Below are 22,864 nucleotides of genomic sequence, written 5' to 3'. Positions count from 1 at the left end.
GAATAAGTAACTAAATGGGAACACACATGATATGTAAGAGAAATAAGTGATGAGACCTGTTCTAAAACAATATATTAACACACATATAAAAGTGGTGACCAAATTATAACCAAATCTCATTTATACTTTTGAGCAGATTTTTATTTTACCAAATTTCTGACAGAAATTTGAATTTATTTTTATTTTCATATGTACATTATGTTTCACTATGTGCCAGGCACTGTTGTAAGCCCTTTGTACATTAATTTATTTAATTCTTATAACAACCTTATTTTATTTTACAAATTGTGAAACAGGCATAGAGACTAAGCAACTTGCCCAAGGTTACAAGCCAGACCCCAGGAATTCTGACTCCAGAGCCTGTATATGTACCATTACTCTATTGAACCTAAAGATTTATACATCACTGGCTTCAAAATGTGAATAAATTGAAAACAAGGGATTTTTCTGAAAGCTCAATTATTATTATAAGTTTGCAACTCTGCTTTACTAAAATGTGTTACAGTATAATAACAAACTGAGGAGGCTGCTAAGATGTAGAGAGCTCCTATACTGAATGGTCCCAAAATGCCCAGCTTTTTCCTCTTTTTTCCCTTGATGTCACACTGGTATTCACCACCTATGATGATAGTGTGCCTAACATGCCTTCATCCTTTTCAACTTACTGGGAACTGAGAACAAGGCTTACCATAAATTTGTATTAAATAAAAGCCAACACGGCTCTGAGGAGTTTCTTGCTCCAGTAAACAATGTTGTATCTTACACTGATTTCAGCAATGAGTTCCATTAAGTTGAAGCTGTTTTCAGTCTGAGCCACAGATAAATCAGGCATTACCGCATTACCATATAATTTCTGCTGACTGCATAAAAGAGTTAATAAATAAGGGTCCTAAAAGTTAACAACATTCCCCGCAAAGTGGCTTACATCAGCCCAAGTTTCATTACTAGAAAATATCATAGCATTTCTTATTATATAAAACATCACATAATTTCTCTTATTCTTACCTTTGCGCAACCCAAAAATCCCAGGGAAATGGCAACCCTAGCTCGTAGATCTGGTCTGTCTTTGGGCCACACGTAAGAAAGCATTGCTTTTATGATTTTCTGAGTATCAACATCTTTTAACTGTTGAGAGAAAACAAAGCAGTAGCATGTTATTTCAAATATAACTATATTTCAATAATGTAGAATTAAGTACCTATGTCACAAAAATATAAAAGCATTTCAAACATAACTTGTATTCTGAGTCTAAGGTCAATATCTTTCAAACTCAAACTATTTTGTAGAATGACAAACTTTCAATTGCTTTCAAAAAGTTATTCATTTTTTTAATTTCTTACTTTCAGTTATAACTATCCTTATATTGCCAAAATGTTATTAAGTTAGGGTGAGGGAACACGTACTGTGTATTTATTTCTTACCTATTAAACTTTTAAAACATTACATAAAATTTATACATTCCGTATTTCCATCTTTGTGAAGTCCCCAGTCAGGGCACATGCCTGGGATGCAGGCCAGGTCCCCAGTAGGGGGCGTATGAGAAGCAACCAAGCAATGTTTCTCTGTACACTGATGTTTCCCTCTCTTTCCGCGTCCCTTCCCCTCTCTCTACAAATAAATAAATAAATAAATACAATCTTTTTTTGAAAAACTAATCAATACATGTAACCAGTAATTCCCTCCTTATTCACAGAGGATATGTTCCAAGACCTCTAGGGGAATGCCTGAAACTGCAGATAGTATCAAACCTTAGATATACTATGTTATTTCCTATACACACGTATCTATGATAAAGTTCACTGTATTAATAAGGCACAGTAAGGGATTAATAATAATAAAATAGAATAGTTATAACAATATACCATACTAAAAGTTATGTGAATGACTTTCAGGCCATCATTAAGTAAAATAAAGGTTACCTGAATAGAAGCAGTGTGATACCACACAGCTGATCTGATAACCAAGATGGACTAAATGACTAACGGGCAGGTAGCATATACAGCATGGATATGCTGGACAAAGGGATGATTCACATTGTGGGCAGGAGTGTGTGAGACTTCATCACGTTACTCAGAATGGTGAACAATTTAAAACTCATGAGTTATTTATTTCTGGAATTTTACATTTAATATGTTCGGAATGTAGCTGACCTCGGGTAACTGAGACCACATAAAGAAAAACTGTAGATAAGGGGAGACCGCTGTATTCCAAAACTACTATATTATTGTAGTTGGTAAAATAAACCCTATTTTAAAAATTTAAGTAATTGCTCAATTTCTGGAAAAGGTATTAAAAAGAAAAAAATAAAAATGTTAATGCTCATTGTTGGTGAAGATGTATGGAAACAAGCATTCTAATACATTGTTAATGGGAGAATACACTGAAACAATCTTTCTGAAAAGCAATCTGATACCCACTATAAGCTATTAAAATAATCCTACCCTTTGTTTTAAGAATTCCATTTCTGGAAACTTATGCTTTAAAAAAATACTTTAGAAATATTCCAAGTTGAATCGATTTTATTTCCTAAAAAATCTCTTGAATCTGTCTATTTCTTTTTATTTCCTCCACCAACCTATCATTTCTTACCTAAACCACCGCATCAACCTCCTATCTGATCTTCCTGTATCCATTCTGTTCTCTGTACAATTAGTTCATCTGCAATCAGATATTCCTACCAGCTTAAAACCCTCTGAAGATACCTTATCACTCTTAGAATAAAGTCCATAACATGGTTTATGTGACTCTCCTTGGCCAGACCCTCAACTACCTCTCTAGCCATATCTTATGTCACTACTTTCTGTGTTCATACCACACAGGCTTTCTTTAAGTTTCTCAAATATGCTCTAACCCCTCTGCCCCAGGGCCTTTGCACAATACCATTCACTCTGTCAGTTCCAATCTTTCTCTCTACACAATGCCAACCCACACCACCCACAAGCTCTTACAACTAGTTAATTGCCAGATCAAGCAGCACTTTCACAATCAGGTCTTCCCTAACTCTAGTCAGGATCGTTGGCTGTTATTTTCTCACAGAAGAGTATTCCTTTGTTTCAGAGTATTCATTTCAGTTATAACTACATATATAGCAATGCGGTTATTTGCTTAATATCTGCTCTCCTGCTAGAATTTAAATTCCATATGATTAGTAATTTTGTGTTTTGTGATCACTGTTGTAACACAATACCAATATAGTAGCTGACATACATTAGGTACTCAACAAATATTATATTTATCGAATAAAGGAATAAGACATCTAGCTATAAGGATACTCATTCCCATCTTGTACTAATAGGGAGAAAAAATGGAAACAGCCTCAATAATCAACGATGCAGAACCCTGTAAAGAAATTACAGTGAATGTATACAACAAAATACAGACATTCAAAAATATATGTAGTGACATAGATACATGTTAAGTAAAAAAAGCAGAGTTCAAAAGTTATTCTTTTGTGGAAAAAAATGTGATGTGTGTAAGAGTTTACACATGTATACAAATGTATATATAAAGCAATATACCCAAAGAGCATTAACATCAGTAGTTGACAGTAAATAAGAATCACTGATGATTTTTTATATTCTTTTTGCTTGCTTGTATTCTCTGTAGCTCACATATAACCAAAAATAATTTGAGGGGGGTTAAGTTATAAAATTTCATGTGGATTTGCACAGCAAGGAATGGGGGGAAATTGTTGACATATAAGAAACCGAGGACAACACAGGGTAGTTTTATATTATGGTTATTCCCCCTAAGACTCAGCAACCTGTTTTTCCAACATCTTTTAGTCAGTTTATCGAGTAAAATATAAGAGAAATAAAAGTGTTCATACTGTACTGAAAACAGGACTGACATCCTAAGCTGCTCAAAATACATAAGACGGCAAAAAACATGAAATACTGATAGTTCTTAATGATTGTATACACACATAGACGCACATGCACTCCTAACTGGTAAGGTGTTTTCAAAAGGGAATGAGGCTGTAATTTTAAAATTCACTTTTCTGATCAAACTATTACTAAATAAATATAGTTTAATACATTATAACATAAACAGGGGCATTTCAACCACTTCCCCATTTCACAAGTTTTGTGTTTTATTTTTCTTGATGCAATAATGGCAAAAGGCCCTGTTTCCACACATCACTGGAAAAACTCCCTTATGTCAATACCTTCTACAAGACAACTCAAAATTTTTTCAATAAGGACACAGAGAAATTACAGCTGAGAGCAAGAAAATTATTCTAGATGGCTTAATAGGGCATAAAATGTCATTACTTTATGTAACAAAATGGGTTCTGAAGTTGTGTAATCATGCATTATGATTCCATTAAGCTGTAAAGTACATGCCTTCAGTTATAGTCTAGATAAATTATAAAGTCTGAAAAATAATGTCTTTTTTTAAAAATACAGGACAAATCAAAGAGGCATTCACAGGCTGAGGCACATTTTTGAAGAATTTCAAACCAACTTATTCCTGCTGCATAAGAGTAAAGTAAAACTGAAGGCCTCGATTCATATCCTGAAAGACAGTCGTCTACCCTATTTCAAAATCATGACAGTTAATTCATACTGGACACCCAATTGTAATCCTAAAAGACAAAAGAGTTATCTAAAGCTGAAAGAGACCAGGAACATGTTTGAGACTGAAATAGACATAACCTTCACATCAAGTAATCTTTTCATTTCAGACTAAGCAACACAAATAGCACAATACATCTTTAAGATCAAATTCTTAAAGATAAGAGTGGAAAATGTAGGGAATGTCAAGTAGGATGACAAGAAACTGGGTTATCTGAAAACTCGCTGTGTAAAACACTAATTATATTTCAATATAGAAAAAGTCAATAATTTAAGAAAATGAGTCTTTCTCAAGGGTCGAAATTCATGAGTAACCAATAGTTAATATCATAATAGTTTTTCTTTAAATCTTGCTTACAAATAAAAGGAAAACATAGAATTCTTTAACATTTCTGCTTATCACCTTTACAGTAAGTAGAATTTAAGTTATTTTAAAAACATAACAGTGATCGTTAACATCATAACAAAAGCTCTTTAAAATTGAACACTACAGAAATATCATTAAAAGGCTTGTAAAAGTAAAAGTGAATCTACTTTCCTTTTCTACTGACAATATATACAATATAGCCTTTTTGCTGTAGCTAATAGACTCAAATTTAAAACATGAACTGACATTTTAAGCCCAACACAATATAAAACTAGTACAGTATTAGTATGGGGAATAAGCATTTCTAAAAAGGTTTTAACTATATATGGGGTTAGGCAAAAGTAGGGTTACAGTTGTGAATACATAAAACAGAGTTTATTCTTGTATTATTTATTAATAATTGTATTGTTTGTCATAAGAACTGTAAACCTACATTTGGCCACCCCTATACTGGAATTAGCCATAAAAAAAAAGGGAAAGAAATTAGATTGAGAAAGAAAACACAAGGGTAACAATAAAAGGAATTCAAATAAGCTCACTAACAATTTTGAATAACAAAATTGTATTGTATTTTTTTCCCCTAGAAATTAGTTTGGGAGAAAAGGTTTGGAAACAACAGAGAGCTGCCAAAGAGGAGATGGAAGTAACTGAAAACTAGGTGAACTGAGAGAAATAAGCAGGTACCAGAGAAACTTGATTGATACCAGAGACAATGATCAATAAATATTTATTAAATTAAATAATGTATCTATTCCTAAACACATGAGAACAAATTATTATTAATATCCAGGAAACACATCTAATACTTGATTTATTAAGTCATCACAATTTTTGACAGACTTTTAAATATTTATTGATTTGGTATTAATATATAGCTTCATAAGTCTTATGAGGCTGGACAGATAAAAAAACAATGAAAAGATTATCTACTTGTACACAAGAAGCTGAAACAGCACAATCATAGCATGGTGAGCCAAAAACAAACACATAAATAAAACTAGAAGCACTTGACCCAACAGGATAAGAGTGGAAAGCCATAAACTGTTCTGCTTATATATAGCGGGGTTCAATTAAACAGCATGACCTTGATAGATGCAGGTCATAAGTGCTGAAAAGTGAACACCCATAGCTAATAACCATGCGGCCAGGACACAATCGGGAGACAATTCTAAAAACTCAAAACACATCTGGAGCAGCTTACTTAGTAGAATTTTCAAATACTAAATGTAAGTGTATACTGATAAATTGAATACATATTTTGCTTCTAAGGCTGTAACTTCCTATATCTTGCCAGAAAAGGTTGTTGGCAGATCCAAGATAATGACAGAGTAGGTAGAAGCTACACTCACTTCCTCCCAAGACCAAACCAAATTATAGACAAATCATCCTAAATAACCAACTAAAGACTAACTGAAGGGAAGTCTTATACTTAAGGCTTTCCATAAGAAGCCACATTGAGACTGGTAGGAAGGGTGGAGATGCAAAAAGTTCTGGCCCCACTCCCACAGGCAATGTCTGAAAACCTGGAGGGATATCTCAGCTGCAAAGGTGCCCCCTGAGGAGCATGGGGTGTCGACCTCACACTGAGCTCCCCAGCCCAGAGCACCAGAGCCAGCAAGAGGTGCCTGGTTGTGAAAAGCAGTGGGGATTCTGTCCACCAGAGAGAGAAAGAAATCTGCCAGAAACCCAGGTGCTCTCTTAAAGGGGCAGTACACAAAATCTCATTTGAAACCACTCACTCTGGGCTCCCGCAGAGGGAGAACAGCTGGTAGTAAACTGGATCCTACAAGGAGAGACTAGGTTGTGAATTTCCAGGGAGAGAGCTAAAAGGACAGCCACCAGGGTTCCTGTGTTGAGTCCCTCTACCACACTGCCCACAGACATCATCTTTCCTGAGTCAAACACTCCCCTCAACGTCATATTGGTCTTAAGGAATGTACATTCCCCTCCCTCTGAACACCCTGTGCATGTCCTGCTGAGCTCATCCACTAAAGGTGGACTCAGTTGCCTGATTCCATGGTGTAAACTTTCTTCAGGGCCTCTTCTCCCCCACACCCACCTAACTGGCACCACCACCTCACAAAAGATCCACAAGGCCCAACCTCATGATTCCTGGAAGCCCTACCCTGCTAAGCAAGCAGTATACAGTGGACTCAGCTGGCTGCCCCTAGCCTGGGCCCTAGGCAAAGACTTTCCTGGAAGGCTCTCAATGAGGTCCAGGCAGGCTTGGGGAAAGATTAAGCTGCGTGGCTCTAAGGTAGGGGCCGTTTTTTCCCTTACACGCACAAAAGGTTCCACTACTCCTGTGAAGAACTATTCCTTCTCATGACAAAATCTTGGACTATTTGGGCCAGATAAACTCTCATGGCCCCAGGCTGATGGCGGCTCCCTGAGACCTCATCCCAACACAAAGGTCCAAGGCACCTGGCAGGTGGCAGTTGGCCTTGGTGTAATTGAGACTTTTGCTGAGCAGCCTCAGACCCAGCACTGGCACTAAATTTGAATTTCTCTATCAATCCGGTGAACATCACTTGCCCCTTTGCAGTGACTCGCTGAGAACCTACTTCAGGCAACTCTTACACTCCCAGAGATTCCTTCCCTGACTGATGCTAAAGGCAGCTGGCAGGTAGAGTCAGATCTCAGAGCCTTGGGCCTTTTGCTGACCTGCCCCTGGGCTCACACCCAGGCCCACCACAAGCAAACTGTGGGTTGATTTGTGGATCCTATCAGTAAGCCCAGGGCCAGTCACAGGCAGACGCTGACAAGCATCTGCATCAGAGTCCCTCACAGAAGGCCCCAGGATCAAAACACCCATTAGTGTTCTTCAGGACACATCAGAGAACTAACGAATTAGCTCCAAAGGTGGGACACCCAAGGCTGTATCTCTTCAGGAACAAGACCCCACTGGGGTGATTACCACTTCATGGGATCAGTCTCCACACAACAACTCATATATTACGGTTAGGGTTAATCCTCATAATCAGCCAGCTTGTTGGTCAACCCCACTCAAACATGGACAAACCACATTCAAGACTCAACTACAAAAGGAAGGCTCATATATCCACACAAGGGTCACCTGGGCTTTGTGCTCAGGTGATCAGGAAGACTGCACCACTGAGCTTCACAGGACAACTACTACATAAGACCACGCTACAAGATGGGAGACGACGACGAATATCTGATACACAAAAATAAATATACAGAGGCAGCCAAAATAGGGAGACAAAGAAACATGCCCCAAATTAAAAACAAAAACAAAAACAAAAACAGGAGAAATTCCCAGAAAAAGAATTAAATAAAATAGAAGCTGGCAAACAACCAAATACAGAGTTCAAAACAACAGCTGTAAAGAAAGGTGCTCGAAGAACTTACGAAAAAAATGAACTCAGAGAAAAGTAAAAAAAAGAGAGATAGTAATAATAAGGACACAGGAACCATAAAACAGAACAAGTCAGAAATGAAGAAGAGAATATTTGAAATGAAGAATGTACTAGAAGAAGCAATGGCCAGGTGGCTCATTTGTTCTCAATGTTGTCCCATGCATCAAAAGGGTACGGTTCAATACCCAGTCAAGGCACATACCTCGGTCGTGAGTTCAATCCCATTGGGGCGCATATGGGAGGCAACAGATTGATGTTTCTCTCTTACACTGAGGTTTCTCTCTCTCTTCCCCTATCCCTTCCTCTTTCTCTAAAATCAATAAACAAGTTCTCAAGTGAGGATTTTTTAAAGAATATACTAGAAGAAATCTACAGCAGTCTAGATGGAGCAGAGAATCAAAGCAATTTGGAAGACAAGGTAGTAGAAAACACAATCAGAGCAGCAAAAAGAAAAAAAGCAATTTAAAAACATAAGGATAGTTTAAATGACCTCTGGGACAACATCAAGAGGAATGCCATTCACATCACAGGGGTATCATAAGAAGAAAAGAGAGCAAAGGATTGAGAAGCTATTTGCAGAAATAATGACTGAAAACTTCCCTTATCTGGTGAAGGAAAATGACACACAAGTCCAGGAAGCATGGAGAGTCCCAAACAAGATAAACCCAAAGAGGCCCACACCAAGACACATCATAATTAAAATGCCAAAGGTTAAAGACAAAAGAAATACAATTATCTACAAGGGGATTCCCATAGACTGTCAGCTGATATCGCAACAGTAACAATTCAGGGCAGAAGGAAATGGCATGAAATATTCAAAGTGATGAAAACCAAGTACTTACTGTCAAGACTACTTTACCTAGCAAAAGTATAGTTTAAAATAGGAGAAATAAGAAGCTTCCCAGACAAGAAAAAGCTAAAGAAGTTCATTACTGCCAAGCTAATATTATAACAAATGTCAAAAAACCACAATTATAAATAATAAAATAGCAATTAAATATGTAGCTATCAATAATCATTTAAAATGTAAATAAATTAAGTGCTCCCATCAAAAAACATAGGGTAGTTGAACAGATAAGAAAAAAAGACCCATATATGTGCTATTTTCAAGAGACCCGCCTCAGAATGAAAACATACACTGCCTGAAAGTAAAGGAATAAAAAAAAAGATATTTCTTGCAAATGGTAACAAAAAAGCTGAGGTAGCAATACTTCTATCAGAGAAAATAAGACATTAAAACAAAGGCCAGAACAAGAGACAAAGAGGGACACTGCATAATGATAAAGGGAATCCAACAAGGGAATATAACCCTTGTAAATGATGCACCCAACACAGGAGCATATGAATACCTAAAGAAAATACTGATGGAAATAAAAGGAGAGATGGACGGTAATACAGTCACAGTAGAGGATTTAACACCTCACTGCATCAATGGATAGATCTTCCACAGAGAAAATCAACAAGGAAGCAGTGGCCTTAAATGACACAAATAGATCAGGTGGATTTTATATTTTCAGAGAGTGCCGCCACAAAGCAGGAGAATATACATTCTTTTCAAGTGCACATGGAATATATTCCAGTATAGACCACATGTTAGGACATAAACATGTCTCATTAAATTTAAGAAAGCTGAAATCATATCAAGCACCTTCTCCATCCACAATGGTATAAAGCTAGAAATCAATTACAAGAAAAAACTGAAAAACACACAAAAACATAGAGGCTAAATAAAATGGTACTAAACAATAAATTGATCACACTGAGATCAACAAAATCAGAGCAATAATCAAAGACTCCCAATAAACAAAAGTCCTGGACTAGATAGCTCCACAGGTGAATTCTGCCAAACATTCAGAGAATTAACACCTAACCTCAAACTATTCCAAAAACTTCAAGAGAAGACTCCCAAGCTCATTTTAGGGGGCCAGCTTTGTCCTGATTCCAAAACCAGATAAAGACACTACAAAGTAAAGACAAGACAGGCCAACATCCCTGACAAACATACATACAAAAATTCTCAAGAAAATATTAGCAAACAAAATTCACCAATACATTGAAAAGATCATACACCCAGGTTTATTCCTGGGATACAAGGTTGATACAATACCCACAAACCAATTAACATGATACGCCATGTAAATAAAATGAAGGGTAAAAATCATACGATCATATGAGTAGATGCAGAAAAAGCATCTAACAAAATAACAAGACAGAGATATCCACTTTCACCACTTTTATTCAACATAGTACTGGAAGCCCTAGCCACAGCAATCAGAAAAGATTAAGAACTATAAGGCATCCAAATTGGAAAAAAGTTAAATTGTCATTATTTGCAGATGACATGATACTGTATACAGAGAACCCTCAAGATTCCACCAAAAAACTACTAGAACTGATACATGAATTTAGTTAAGTAGCAGGATACAAAATCGACATTCAGAAATCAGTGGCATTTTTTTCCCACAAGACGTCATAACTTCATTACCAGTAGAAAAGCACAAATTTCAAACCAAGCTGCAGTAACTCTTTTGAAACACCAAAAAAAGGGCCCTCATTTTTAGATGGTTATTACATCATTAATTCCATCATATCATTTACAATGTTGTTACTGTCATTCTTCAGGGCTCAGACTGCCTTTGCTCGTGACACATTTGCTTGTGACATGGCTAATTCTATGTTCATAACTCCCATACCTGTTTCATCAACCTCTTCTTCTTCACTCTCCTCTTGTACAGCTGGAGCCTGTGTGTTTTCTTGAATGTCTGAGACAGCTACACCATGCACTTTGAATTTCTCAGCAGCTGCTAGCTCTGCTTGCTGAGATAAATCCTCAATCTTAGTTTTCCCAAAAATTATGTAGGTATCTGAAGCTGAGCTCTTGTAGACATCAGTTTTGGGGTGACAAAAAGTATATCTTAGATTTCTGGATAGTAACCCTATTAACCCCTATAACCTGTCAAAGGCCCGGTCTGAACATAGCCTTCCATGCCTTCTTTTTACTCTGGCTCTGTTTTGCTTTACTGACTAGTTCTTCATTGATTTCAGCTACTGCTGCCAGCTGGGCTTGTTGTGTGGCTGCCTGTGTGGAATCTTGTTCCTTGAGCTCTAGTACTGTTTTATCACTGGCAGATTCTGTTCTAGACCGTGCCTCAGCCTGGGCCCCTGGCAACACCTGCTCTGTAACAGGGACGGTTTCTGTGGCTTCACCGAACAATTTGTGCAAGGAACATGGCTCAGGGGCACTTTTATACACCAATAAAGAACTATCAGAAAGGGAAACTAAGAAAGCAATTTAAATTGCATCTAAAAAAAAATAGCTTGGCATGAATTTAACCAAGGATGTAAAAGACCTGTACTCAGAAAAGTATGAGACACTGAAGAATGAAACCGAAAAAGATAGAAATAAGTGGAAAAATATACTGTGTTCATGGACAGGAAGAATTAACATCATTAAAATGTCCATATTACCCAAAGCAATCTACAGATTCAATGCAATTTCTATCAAAATACAAATGGCATATTTCACTAAACTAGAACCAATAATTCCAAAATTTATATGAAACCACAGAAGACCCTAAATTGCCAGAGCAATCTTGACAAATAAGAAGAAAGCTGGAGCATCACGCTACCTGATATGTAATCAGGTGTAAAAGGTGATACGTATCACCGTAAAAGGTGGTAGTAATCAAAACAATATGGTACTGGCATAAAATAGACACATAGCTCAATGGGAGAGAATAGAAAGCCCAGAAATAAGCATATACCTACATGATCATTAGTATCTGACAAAGGAAGTAAGAACATACAATGGGGTAAAGACAGTCTATTCAATAAACAGTGCTGAGAACATTGGACAGATAACATGTAAAAAATGAAAGCAGACCACCTCCTTAAACCACACACAAGAATAAACTCAAAATGGATTTAAGACTGAAATGTAAGACTCGAAACCATAAAACTCCAAGAACAAAACACAGGCAGTAAAATTTGAAACTTCTTTTAGCAATATTTTTTTCTAATATACCTCCTTGGGCAAGGGGAACAAAAGAAAAAAATAAACAAATGTGACTATATCAAATTAAAAACTTTTTGCAAAGCTAAGTGAAACCATCAACAAAACAAAAAGACAACCTACTGAATGGAACAAGATATTTGCCAATGATAAATCAGATAAGGAATTAATAACCAATATTTGTTTAAAAAAAAACTCATACAATTCAACACCAAAAAAGCAATTCAAAAATGGGCAGAGGGCCTGAATATACACTTCTCCAAAGAGGACATACAGATGGCCAATGGGCATAACAAAAGATGCTCTATGGCAGTACTTATCAGACAAATTCAAATTAAAACCACAATGAGATATCACCTCACACCTGTCAGAATGACTACCACCAATAAATCAACAAACAACAAGTGCTGACAAGGATGTGGAGAAAAGGGAACTCTCGTGCACTGTTGGTGAGATTGGTGCAGCCATTGTGGAAAACAGTATGGAGTTTCCTGAAAAAATTAAAAATGGAACTACTGTATGACCCAACAATTCTATCTCTGGTATATATCCAAAGAAACTCAAAACACTAATTCAAAGAATATATGCACCCCTATGTTCATACAATGCATTATTTACAATAGCCAAGATATGGAAGCAACCCAACAGACCATCAACAGACAAGTGATTAAAAAGTGGTGGTACATATATACAATGGAGTATTTCTCCACCAAAAAAGGAATGAGATCTTACTATTTGCACCAGCATAAATGTGCCTAGATGATATTATGCTAAGTGAAATAAGTAAATCAGGGAAAGAGAAATACCATATGATTTCATTTATATGTGGAATCTAAATAACAAAATAAACAAATAAACAAAATAAAAAACAGCCAGACTGATACAGAGAACAGACTGATGATTAGGAGACTGGGTAAAATAAGTGAAATAGGTGAAGGGATAATAAAGAAGTCCAGACTGATAGTCAAGAAATAGTCACCAGGATGTAAACTACAGCAAAAATTGTAATAATTGTGAATGTGGCCAGGTAGGTACTTGAAATATTGAGGGGAACACTTCATAAAGTACATGACTAACAACTATGCTGTATAGCTAAAAATTAATATAAAATCATACTGAATTTAAGCTATATTGAAAATAAAATTTCTTAAAAAAAGAGAAAAGGTTGTCAAGCACTGAAATAAGAGTAATTTTTCCTACCAGGAGTCCACTCCTTTCAAGGGATTAGAGAAAATTGGGCTTTGACAGAGAAATGAAAAGGTAAACAGAAAATGACCTTTTGTTAAAAATGGAAGAATTACCTTTTCTTTTGCTGATGAGAAATTTAACTAACAACCCTAGTTTCAGAGACATTCTTAATTCTAATAGCATAGAAAGTTCTAAATCACAGAAACAAGGGATTGGCTTAGAAAGAAACTACCTGGGGGGAAAATAGTGATGAGGAAAAAAATATGTATCAAAAATTTACAGATGCTATGTTTTATACCAATGTGGTCTATAGGCTGAATATTTTCTCCCTAAAGAATTTTAGCATATGGGCCCTGGCTGGTGTGGCTCAGTGGATTGAGTGCCAGCCTGTGAACCAAAGGGCTGCCAGTCTGATTCCCAGTCAGGGCACATGCCTGGGTTGTGGGACAGGTCCCCAGCAGGAGGACCAGCAGGAGAAGAGCAGCAAGGGATAGAGAACCTGTGTGAAAAAGTAATGGTGGAAAACTTCCCCAATTGGAGGAGAGAAAAAGTCACACAAGTCCAGGAAGCACAAAGGGTCCCAGTCAAGAGGAACCCAATGAGGCCCACTCCAAGGCACATCATCATTAAAATGGCACATATCAAAGACAAAGAGAGAATCCTAAAGCAAGCAGGGGAGAAAGAGGTAGTAACATATAAGGGAGCCCCGATAGGGGCAACAGCTGACTTCTCCACAGAAACACTGCAAGCCAGAGGGGACTGGCAAGAAATATTCCAAGTCATGAAGAGCAAAGGCCTGCAACCAAGACTGCTCTCTCTACCCAGCAAGGCTCTCAGTTAAAATGGAAGGTGAAATAAGGAGTTTCCCAGAAAAAGAAGGCTAAAAGAATACACCTCCACCAAACCAGCATTGCAAGATATGCTAAAGGGACTGCTTTAAGAAGACGAAGAACAAGAGTCTATGAATACCCATTTCCTTTCACAGTCACTAATACTTGATATTACCAATATTTTTAATGCTTGTTAATCTGATTGTGACAATGATGTTATTTTCATTGTTCCTTTATTATCTGTTGAAACTAAACCTGTTTTTGTATTTTTCTTGCCTATTTCTCTTATTTTTAAAAAGCTTTAAATGACTTTTTGGTATTCTTTATCCATTTTTTCATTAAATGTAGAATTTTTTCCCTAAAACACAAAACTATTAACCCTTTTTTAGATGTGTGGCAAATACTTTCCTATTCTATTACTTGTCCTTTAACTTTTTTAATATGTGTATTACTATATAGTCTTAAATGTTTAATATAGTTACATTGTCAATATTTTACTTTATAGTTTCTGGGTTTGAATGTTACTTCAGGGTAAGAAAAATATTATTTCGTATTTTCTCCTAAAACTCCTTAGATTTTACATATTGATTTTTAACTCAACTGAATATTTTTTGTATAATGTGTGAAATAGAGCTCTGTATTTGTTTTATTTCAAGAGTGGTCCATGCACCTTATTTGTTGAATAAGCCTTATTTTCCCCAATGATTTGAAATATCAATTTAATCATATATTACCTTGTTAGACAGATATACACATTTGTTTCTAGAATGCTCATTTTATTTCATTGATCTTCAAGATTATTTCTGTGCTGGAGTCATGTTGGTTTAACTGCTGAGACTTTATAATGGATTTAAAATTTTTAATATTTTATAATGCATTTTGACATTTAAAAAAATAAATAAAATCAATATGCACTTTTTTAAAAAAGGAGGAACTCCAAAACAAAGATCAAAACTATGAACAACAAAATGACAACACACATACAATTATCAACAAATAATCATAGAAAAACCAAAACAAACTAAGCAAACAACTTTGAAGAGGAACAGAATCATAGATATGCAGATACATTTGGAGGGTTATCAGCTGGGAGGGCGAAGTGGGAGAATAAGGGAAAAGGTGCAGGGATTAAGAAGCATAATTGGTAGGTACAAAATAGGCAGGAGGAGGTCAAGAATAGCATAGGAAATGGAGAAGTCAAAGAACTTACAAGCTCGACCCATGGACATGAACTAAGGCGGGGACCGCTGGAGGGAATGAGGGTACTGGGCAGAGGGGACAAAGGGGAAAAAATGGAAAAACTGTAATACTATAATCAATAAACTATACTTTAAAAAGCAGTTTAAATGTAGAAGAAAAGCTCCAAAGTCCTTTTAAAACTCTGAAGATTGTATTATAAAACAAATAATTCCTTAATTCTTCTATTTAAAAACAGGAGTTTCCAAATATTGAAACTGCAACTCTTTTCACAATCCCTTTGCTATAGCCACATGGATAAACATATGATTTAAAGACCTTCTGAGCAGTATTATTAATGCTGATTAATGGTTTTTCAGAACACACAGGTAGAAATGCATGAAAAAATAAAGCAGTGGAGATTTCAGTTGGTTATAAGGTAAAATTTATAATTTGCTGGAGTCACAGAATTTCTCTAAGGTAGTTTAGATAGTCTGCCATCTAAACTGTTAAGTTTTTGAACAGTAGAGACTGTGTCTTCTTCCTTATTGTATCTACAGTGTTTACCATAGAGTTATGTACAATGCATGTATTCAATACATACTTTTTAAATCATCGGTCCCCAACCTTTTTGGCACCAGGGACCAGTTTCATAGAAGGCAATTTTTCCCCGGATGGAGGCGGTGGTAAAAAGACAGGAGGCAGAGCTCAGGCTCAAAGCCTGGTTCCTAACAGGCCGCAGACCAGTACTGGTCTGCGGCCCAGGGGTTGGGGACCACTGTTTTAAATGAATGGATAATGGTAGTGGATAAGATTTACAATATCACATCATAGTACTAGTGGCTGTTCATTGAACACTTACTATGTTACCAGGCACTGTTTAAGAGCTTTACATGGTGCGAGGATTTAACTCATTTAAATCCCATTTGGTATGATTATCATCCCCAATTTACAGAAGAAGAAGCTAACACACAGAAAAATTAAGTACCTTGCTCGGCATCATTCCACTACAAAGTGGTGGAGCCAAGATTCAAATCTAGGCAGTCTGGCTCCAGAGTTCAGGCTCTTAACTAGAACTCCATACTGCCTCTTTTCTTCAAGCTCTGTTGTTCTATGATCCCTTTCAGCTAAAGTAACAAAGTTGGCAGGGGAAAGAAGATAAAGAGACTAAGTATAAAGAATTACAATGATTTTAGTTTTGGTTACTTTTACTGAAGAATAAAGAAACTTTCTTGAAGTTTATAAAGCATGAGCCTAAGAGAAGTGATTGCTTCTCCTTTATTAGTCAACATGTTTTTGGTATCTTTAGGGCATTATTTGCAACTGTCCTTAAGAGGCCTTGATAATCCTGAAAGCTGGCAAATATTATGCCAAGAAAGATACATGAATAAACAAACCTCAGTTTTTGTATCATTTTTTAAAATTTTATTTTATATTATTTTACTGCTTTTAAAGACAGCCATGAAGAGTAGTATATTAAAGAAAAGGGATAGAAATATGAAAGCGATGTGTTTTGAATTCTGTGAAAGGAGCTATTTTGGAGATCACATAAACAGGGAGAAAAGCAGTGGAAAGGTTTTCTTACCAATCACTTCCCACAAATAAAGTAACTAATATTTATCTCTCTACAATTTAAAGAGCATCTTTACATCAAGTTGTCAACTGCCAATAACTGCAAAAATGTCATTTCTACTTAGACAGATCATATATATCCTGATTTGGTCAAGTCAGAGGAAAAAACAAGGGCTCCGAGTAAAAGGAGCACATAGAGAATTATATGAGTATTCAAATGACACCCTCACTTACTTAAAAAAGTATAATATGATTAAATCTTTTGATTTCAGTGGCCCTACTATTTAACTTGTCTGTTTGATGATAATAATAATAATAAAGAATATGGATAACTAAATAAATGGATCAGGTAGATGGAAGATTTACCTTGAAGCTAGGGGATATTCTAGCTAGGACCTTTCTAAAATAACTAGACAGAAGGGAAAATGTTAAAAAATGTTAACCTTAATATATACATACATACACACACACACATGCACACAGATTACTTATAAATGCTAAATCTAATTTACCTATTTGTTTATAAGGCTAAATCATATAATGACATCAACCAATGCTAATTTAATAAAGCACTAAAATGTTTAGGTTGATAATTTTTTGTCTTTTTAATCAATCATGATTGTTTTGTTTGTTTTGAGCCTATATAACAATGGTCAATTCATATGGTTTTGTATTAGAAAATCTCTTCTATATAAAAATGGTTAATTCATATGGTTTTATATTAGAAAATCTGCAATTACAATACAGAGTCAATCAATATATTCTAGAATGTTGGGAACTGTCACGCCTGGTTTCAGGGATTATAGCCTCACCAGCAAGAGAGAGGGCCCCAAGGCTGGAGATGAGCAAGGAGGCCTTAGGAAAATAGGCCACTGAGGAGACAAAACCTGTCCCCCTGGCAGTCACATCACCCTGCTTGGCCCTGGAGGATGGCCGGTTAGTCAATGACAGGTAAGACTCCTCGATGGCAGGGGCAACCTAAGACAGGCACAGTTGCACAGGGGCCATCAGGGAAGGACTTGGGGAACAAGGAGAAAGGGAAAAAGACCCTCACCCCTCGGCTTTCATTTGGCCAGAGTCTTCATTCTATCTGAAAGAAGTCTCCTTATCTCTTGGTGGCTCTGCCCTACCCACCTGGCTCAGGCTTGAAACAATACTAAAGGCAGGTACAGCCCTAAACTGGATAGGGCGTTTCCTGGGGGAAAATCAGGCCCAGAGGTAAGTTCCTTGAAGCATGCTTTGTTCTTCCCTCCCTCAAAAGCTATGATAACCGGCTCCTGCTGGGAAGGAAATTCACATCCTCTGCAAACGGGATCTGAGACAAATCTCTTGTGTTCCTTCAATTGTTATCTCTGATCTCTATTTGTTTTCTATAAACAGAGCCTTTTGACATTGATTGATGAGCTTTGCATCCATATCCCTGTGCATATGGTTCTCAATAAAAGCCACTTCAAGAGAAGAGCTCAGGGCCTTCTCCACTAGAGGGAAGTGCCACTCCTTTCCCTGGCAGACAGAGAAATGTCTGGGACAACTTATTTTATTTCCCCCACCCATGCCGACCCAGAGTGTACTCTGGGGGACAGACCCCGACCTCTGCCTCAGCTAGTGCCCAAACGAGGACCCTCAGATCCAGAGTCCAAGCTCCACCTCTTTGGAATATGTTGACCTTTGATATACCTTCTATAAAAACACAGTCTTCTATAATAATTTCCAGTTACTTGTTATTGGCTCTTACCCCTTCTTTTGGGTCTGTATGGAGTCCTCCTCCTGCATGACCATGCCAGCATGTCCTCTTTTCTATCAGTGGCCACACCTGGAGAGCCTAGTCGAAAATGACACCAAGCCATCCATTAGCCATTACACAATATCAGAGCTTTAAAAATGTGAGTTAGTACGATATCAGCTTTCTTACTATCATTTGCTACTACAGTACTGGGTAATCTGTTACTCTCTCATCGTCAAGGAAAGTATATTATATGGTTAATTAATGATATCCCATTTGCTTTCCGTATGTACAGTTCTTTACAATTTAATATACTTAATTTTACACAATTGATTTTTTTCTTACTACTTTGGCTCACATATACGCATTTAGAAATAAAGTATTTTTTAATACTTCATAGTCTATCTTATGCTAAAGTAACTTGCACATTTTCTCTCTCCTATTACATGGTAAATTTCTTAAGATTGGGGACAGTCTCTTTAATCTTTATATCTCCAATGGCACATACCACAGCATCTTGCACATGAGTAGGGTAGATTTCAATGCTCGTTGGATTAACTTATAAAATAGAGCTATCCACACATCTTCTAACTAGCCCTGAACATACACAAGCATCTTGCCTATTACCATTTTTTAAAAGGCCTTAATATTACTGCTCAGGTTAAAGAAATAAAAGTTCTCTTTTAATATGTTGGTAGATTTCTTTTTCTCCTGTAGATGCCTATTTTTTAATTGTCAGTTTAGTACTATTAACAGCACTCATACCTGAGAAGGTTGTTAATCTCTATTCCATTATCTCCTCATGGTAGAACTAAACAGAGACATGATATAGAATGCAACTGTATTTCTGGTAACACAATTATTGTCCAAAATAATTGCATTAGCTTTTCAAATGAAAAAAGCAACCTTTCAAAAGACATTACACCCCCTCAAAGACAGACAAAAATGTCTTAATTTTGCTGCCTTTCACTTACATCATTTATGTATTTGAGCCCTGAAAAACTGCCAGTTTTTTCTAAAAATATCCATCTTTTTTTAAGTATATCTTACCGATTATTTATTACAGGTGTCCCAATTTTTCTCCCTTTGCCCCCCTCTGGCCAGTACCCTCATTCCCTCCAGCAATCCACCTCTTAGTTCTTGTCCATGGGTCATGCATATAAGTTCTTTGGTGTCTCCATTTCCTATACTATTCTTAACCCCCACCAATCTATTTTGTACCTACCTATTATGCTTCTTAATCCCGGCACCTTTTCCCCCATTCTCCCTCTCCCCCATCCTTCCATGTGCTCTCCATAGCTATGATTCTGTTTCTGTTCTGGTTGTTTGCTTAGTTTGTGTTTGTTTTAGATTCAGTTGTTGAAAGTTGTAAATTTGTTGCCTTTTTAATGTTCATACTTTTGATATTCTTTTTCTTAATTAGGTCCCTTTAACATTTCATGTAATGATTGCTTGGTGATGATGAACTCCTTTAGCTTTACCTTATCTGGGAAACCAGATTTATATAGGGATACCAGAAGAAGAGGAAGAGCAAGAAACTGAAAACTTATTTGAAAAAATAATGAAAGAAAACTTCCCTAATTTGGAAAAGGAAATAGATATATACAAGTCCGGGAAGCACAGAGAATCCCAAACAAGTCAGACCCAAAGGGGGCAACACCAAGATACATCATTATTAAAATGCTAAAGGTTAAACATAAAAAGAGAATCTTACAAGCAGCAAGAGAAAAGCAGAGAGTTACCTACAAAGGAGTACCCATTAGACTATCAGAAGATTTCTCAAAAAAAAAAAAAAAACAAAAAAACCAGACTTGACAGGCAAGAAGGGACTGGCAAGAAGTATTCAAAGTGATGAAAAGCAAGAACCTACAACCTAGATTACTCTATCCAGCAAAGCTATCATTTAGAATGGAAGGACAGATAAAGTGCTTCCATCTTCTTTTCAACAGTACTATGAAAATTCTATAAGGTGACCATAACTCATACAATGGCTAGTGTATTTATTTTCACATAATGCCAGGAAGACAACCGGCAGCTCTCTCAGAAGCATTTTAAAAGCTGTATTTTTTTTCTAAACACCTTTAAGAGAAGCACCTAGAGCCTTAAAGTCACTCCAGAATGTTTCAAGAGTAAACAAACCTTGCTGTAAATTGCCATGTCAACCTTCTTAAATTAGATTCACTTTTGCAATACAAAAAGGTTTTTATCTTACACACTATACACAACATTTAAATACATGGTCCTTTATGCCTTAGGAGTTTATAATCTAAAACGGACCGATGCAGGCATAAATATCACAGTAAGACAAATGTAATGGTAAGATATATCTTGACTGTCTTTCCACTCTCATCCACCTAAAATATAAATTTCAATTTTACTTCATCCCTAGAGATGCTTAGCCCAGAACAAAATAGCAATTCACTGAAGGTCAGGATACTTACTATTTTATCCACTTTTCATATTTTCATTGTAGCCTTGTTTGGTTAAGGTATTTTCTTGCATTATAAGGCAACGTGGATTAGAAAGAGCTATGCTACAATCATTTTTAGTAAGAACCATTTACTAAGCACTCACATTTGGCTTGCCTTCTACTCAACATTAAATTATCACACTTCTTGCCATGGCTGGTGTGGTTCAGTGCATTGAGTGCCAGCCTGTGAACCGAAGGGTCATCAGTTCCATTCCCAGTCAGGGCATGGGCCTGGGTTTCAGGCCAGGTCCCCAACTGAGGGTGAGCAAGAGGCAACTGATTGATGTATCTCTCGCACATCGATGTTTTTCTCCTTCTCTTTTGTCCTTCCTTTTCTTGTCTCTAAAAATTAATTGAGTGATTGATTGATTGATTGGTTTAAACGATCTCACTTCGTTCTCACTACAACCCTACAAGGCATTTAGTATTGTTGTTGTTATTATTATTATTATTCCCATTTTACAGAGTAGATACTGAGGCTCAGAAAGGTTGCCTTGCTCAAGTTCACAAAGCTAGGAAGTGGTGGAATGGAGATGTACATTCCTAACATAGTCAATGTTAACAATATCAGTAACATTACTGAAGCCAATGAGCCGAGTGTCATCTTCCTGCTTGATAACCTTGAACATCTGGTTAATTTTCCTGTTGTTAACATGGTACACATGATGTAGTTTAATTTTTGGTAAAATCATCAATGCAATTGTGATGTTAAAAATAAAGAGTGACATCAGCCCTGGCTGGTGTGGCTCAGTGGATTGAGCACCGGCCTGTGAACCCAAGGGTCACGGGTTGGATTCCCAGTCAGGGCACAGCCTGGGTTGTGGGCCAGGTCCCCAGTAGGGGGCATGTGAGAGGCAACCATACATTGATGTTTCTCTCCCTCTCCTTCTCCCTCCCTTCCCCTATGTCTAAAAATAAGTAAGTTTTAAAAATCTTTAAAAAAAAAGAGTGACATCAAAAGTGGCAGAGTAAGGAACTTCAGAAACATATACCTCCACTAAAGTAATGATTAAGTTGTCAAAAACTGACAGAAAAAAACTTTTTTAGAACTATGGAATCTAATTAAACTTATAACCAAGGAGTACACATGAACAAAGAAGTTGCTAAATTTCAGTAGAGAGTGTTAGGATATTTGTGCATACTCAGCTGCCATACGCCATTACCCAGTTCCAGAGGCAGCAATTGGGATGGAGCACATCTCTCATTCCTGGTATGGCTTGCTGGTACCAGAGTGGGAAACACAGGGCTCATTCTCAAAGACCTGCGGTTGTGTGTTTTGAATTGCTTGGCACCTCCCTGAACACCTGGCTTACCTTGTTTTGTACCCATCAGAACTACCATGGGGTTGGAACAGCCTTCGGTATTATTTTTTGGAAGAATATAAAGGCATATACCAGCCTGGCTGGGTGGCTCAGTTGGTTGCAGCATCGTCCCATACACCAAAAAGGTTGTCAGTCTAATTCCTGGTCAGTGCATGTACAGAAAGCAACCAATCAATGCGTTTCTCTCAAATCAATGAATATATTCTCAGGTGATGATTACAATAAGTAAGATAAAAATAAAAAATAA

At 36.7% G+C, this 22,864-nt stretch overlaps 1 protein-coding gene and 1 pseudogene across 1 annotated transcript in view; both read right to left on the bottom strand.

The window, feature by feature from the left end:
* The window catches only part of ABCB7 (ATP binding cassette subfamily B member 7), a 97,531-nt gene that overhangs the window by 59,671 nt on the left and 14,996 nt on the right, over positions 1-22,864 (bottom strand). Inside the window, exons 2-3 of the mRNA XM_054579572.1 lie at positions 18,838-18,924; positions 1,006-1,125 (exon numbers count right to left, since the gene is read on the bottom strand). Of these exons, the coding sequence (XP_054435547.1) occupies positions 1,006-1,125; positions 18,838-18,924 (207 nt within the window). The remainder of the gene's footprint in view (positions 1-1,005; positions 1,126-18,837; positions 18,925-22,864) is intronic.
* Positions 10,893-17,217, bottom strand: LOC129075509 (nascent polypeptide-associated complex subunit alpha-like; annotated as a pseudogene).

Source organism: Pteronotus mesoamericanus, unplaced genomic scaffold (genome assembly GCF_021234165.1).
Source record: "Pteronotus mesoamericanus isolate MK-2021 breed Mesoamerican mustached bat unplaced genomic scaffold, CSHL_Meso_final contig_55, whole genome shotgun sequence".
NCBI lineage: Eukaryota > Metazoa > Chordata > Mammalia > Chiroptera > Mormoopidae > Pteronotus > Pteronotus mesoamericanus.
Note: the sequence above shows the minus strand (reverse complement) of the source record. Positions and strands in the feature narration are given on the sequence as shown.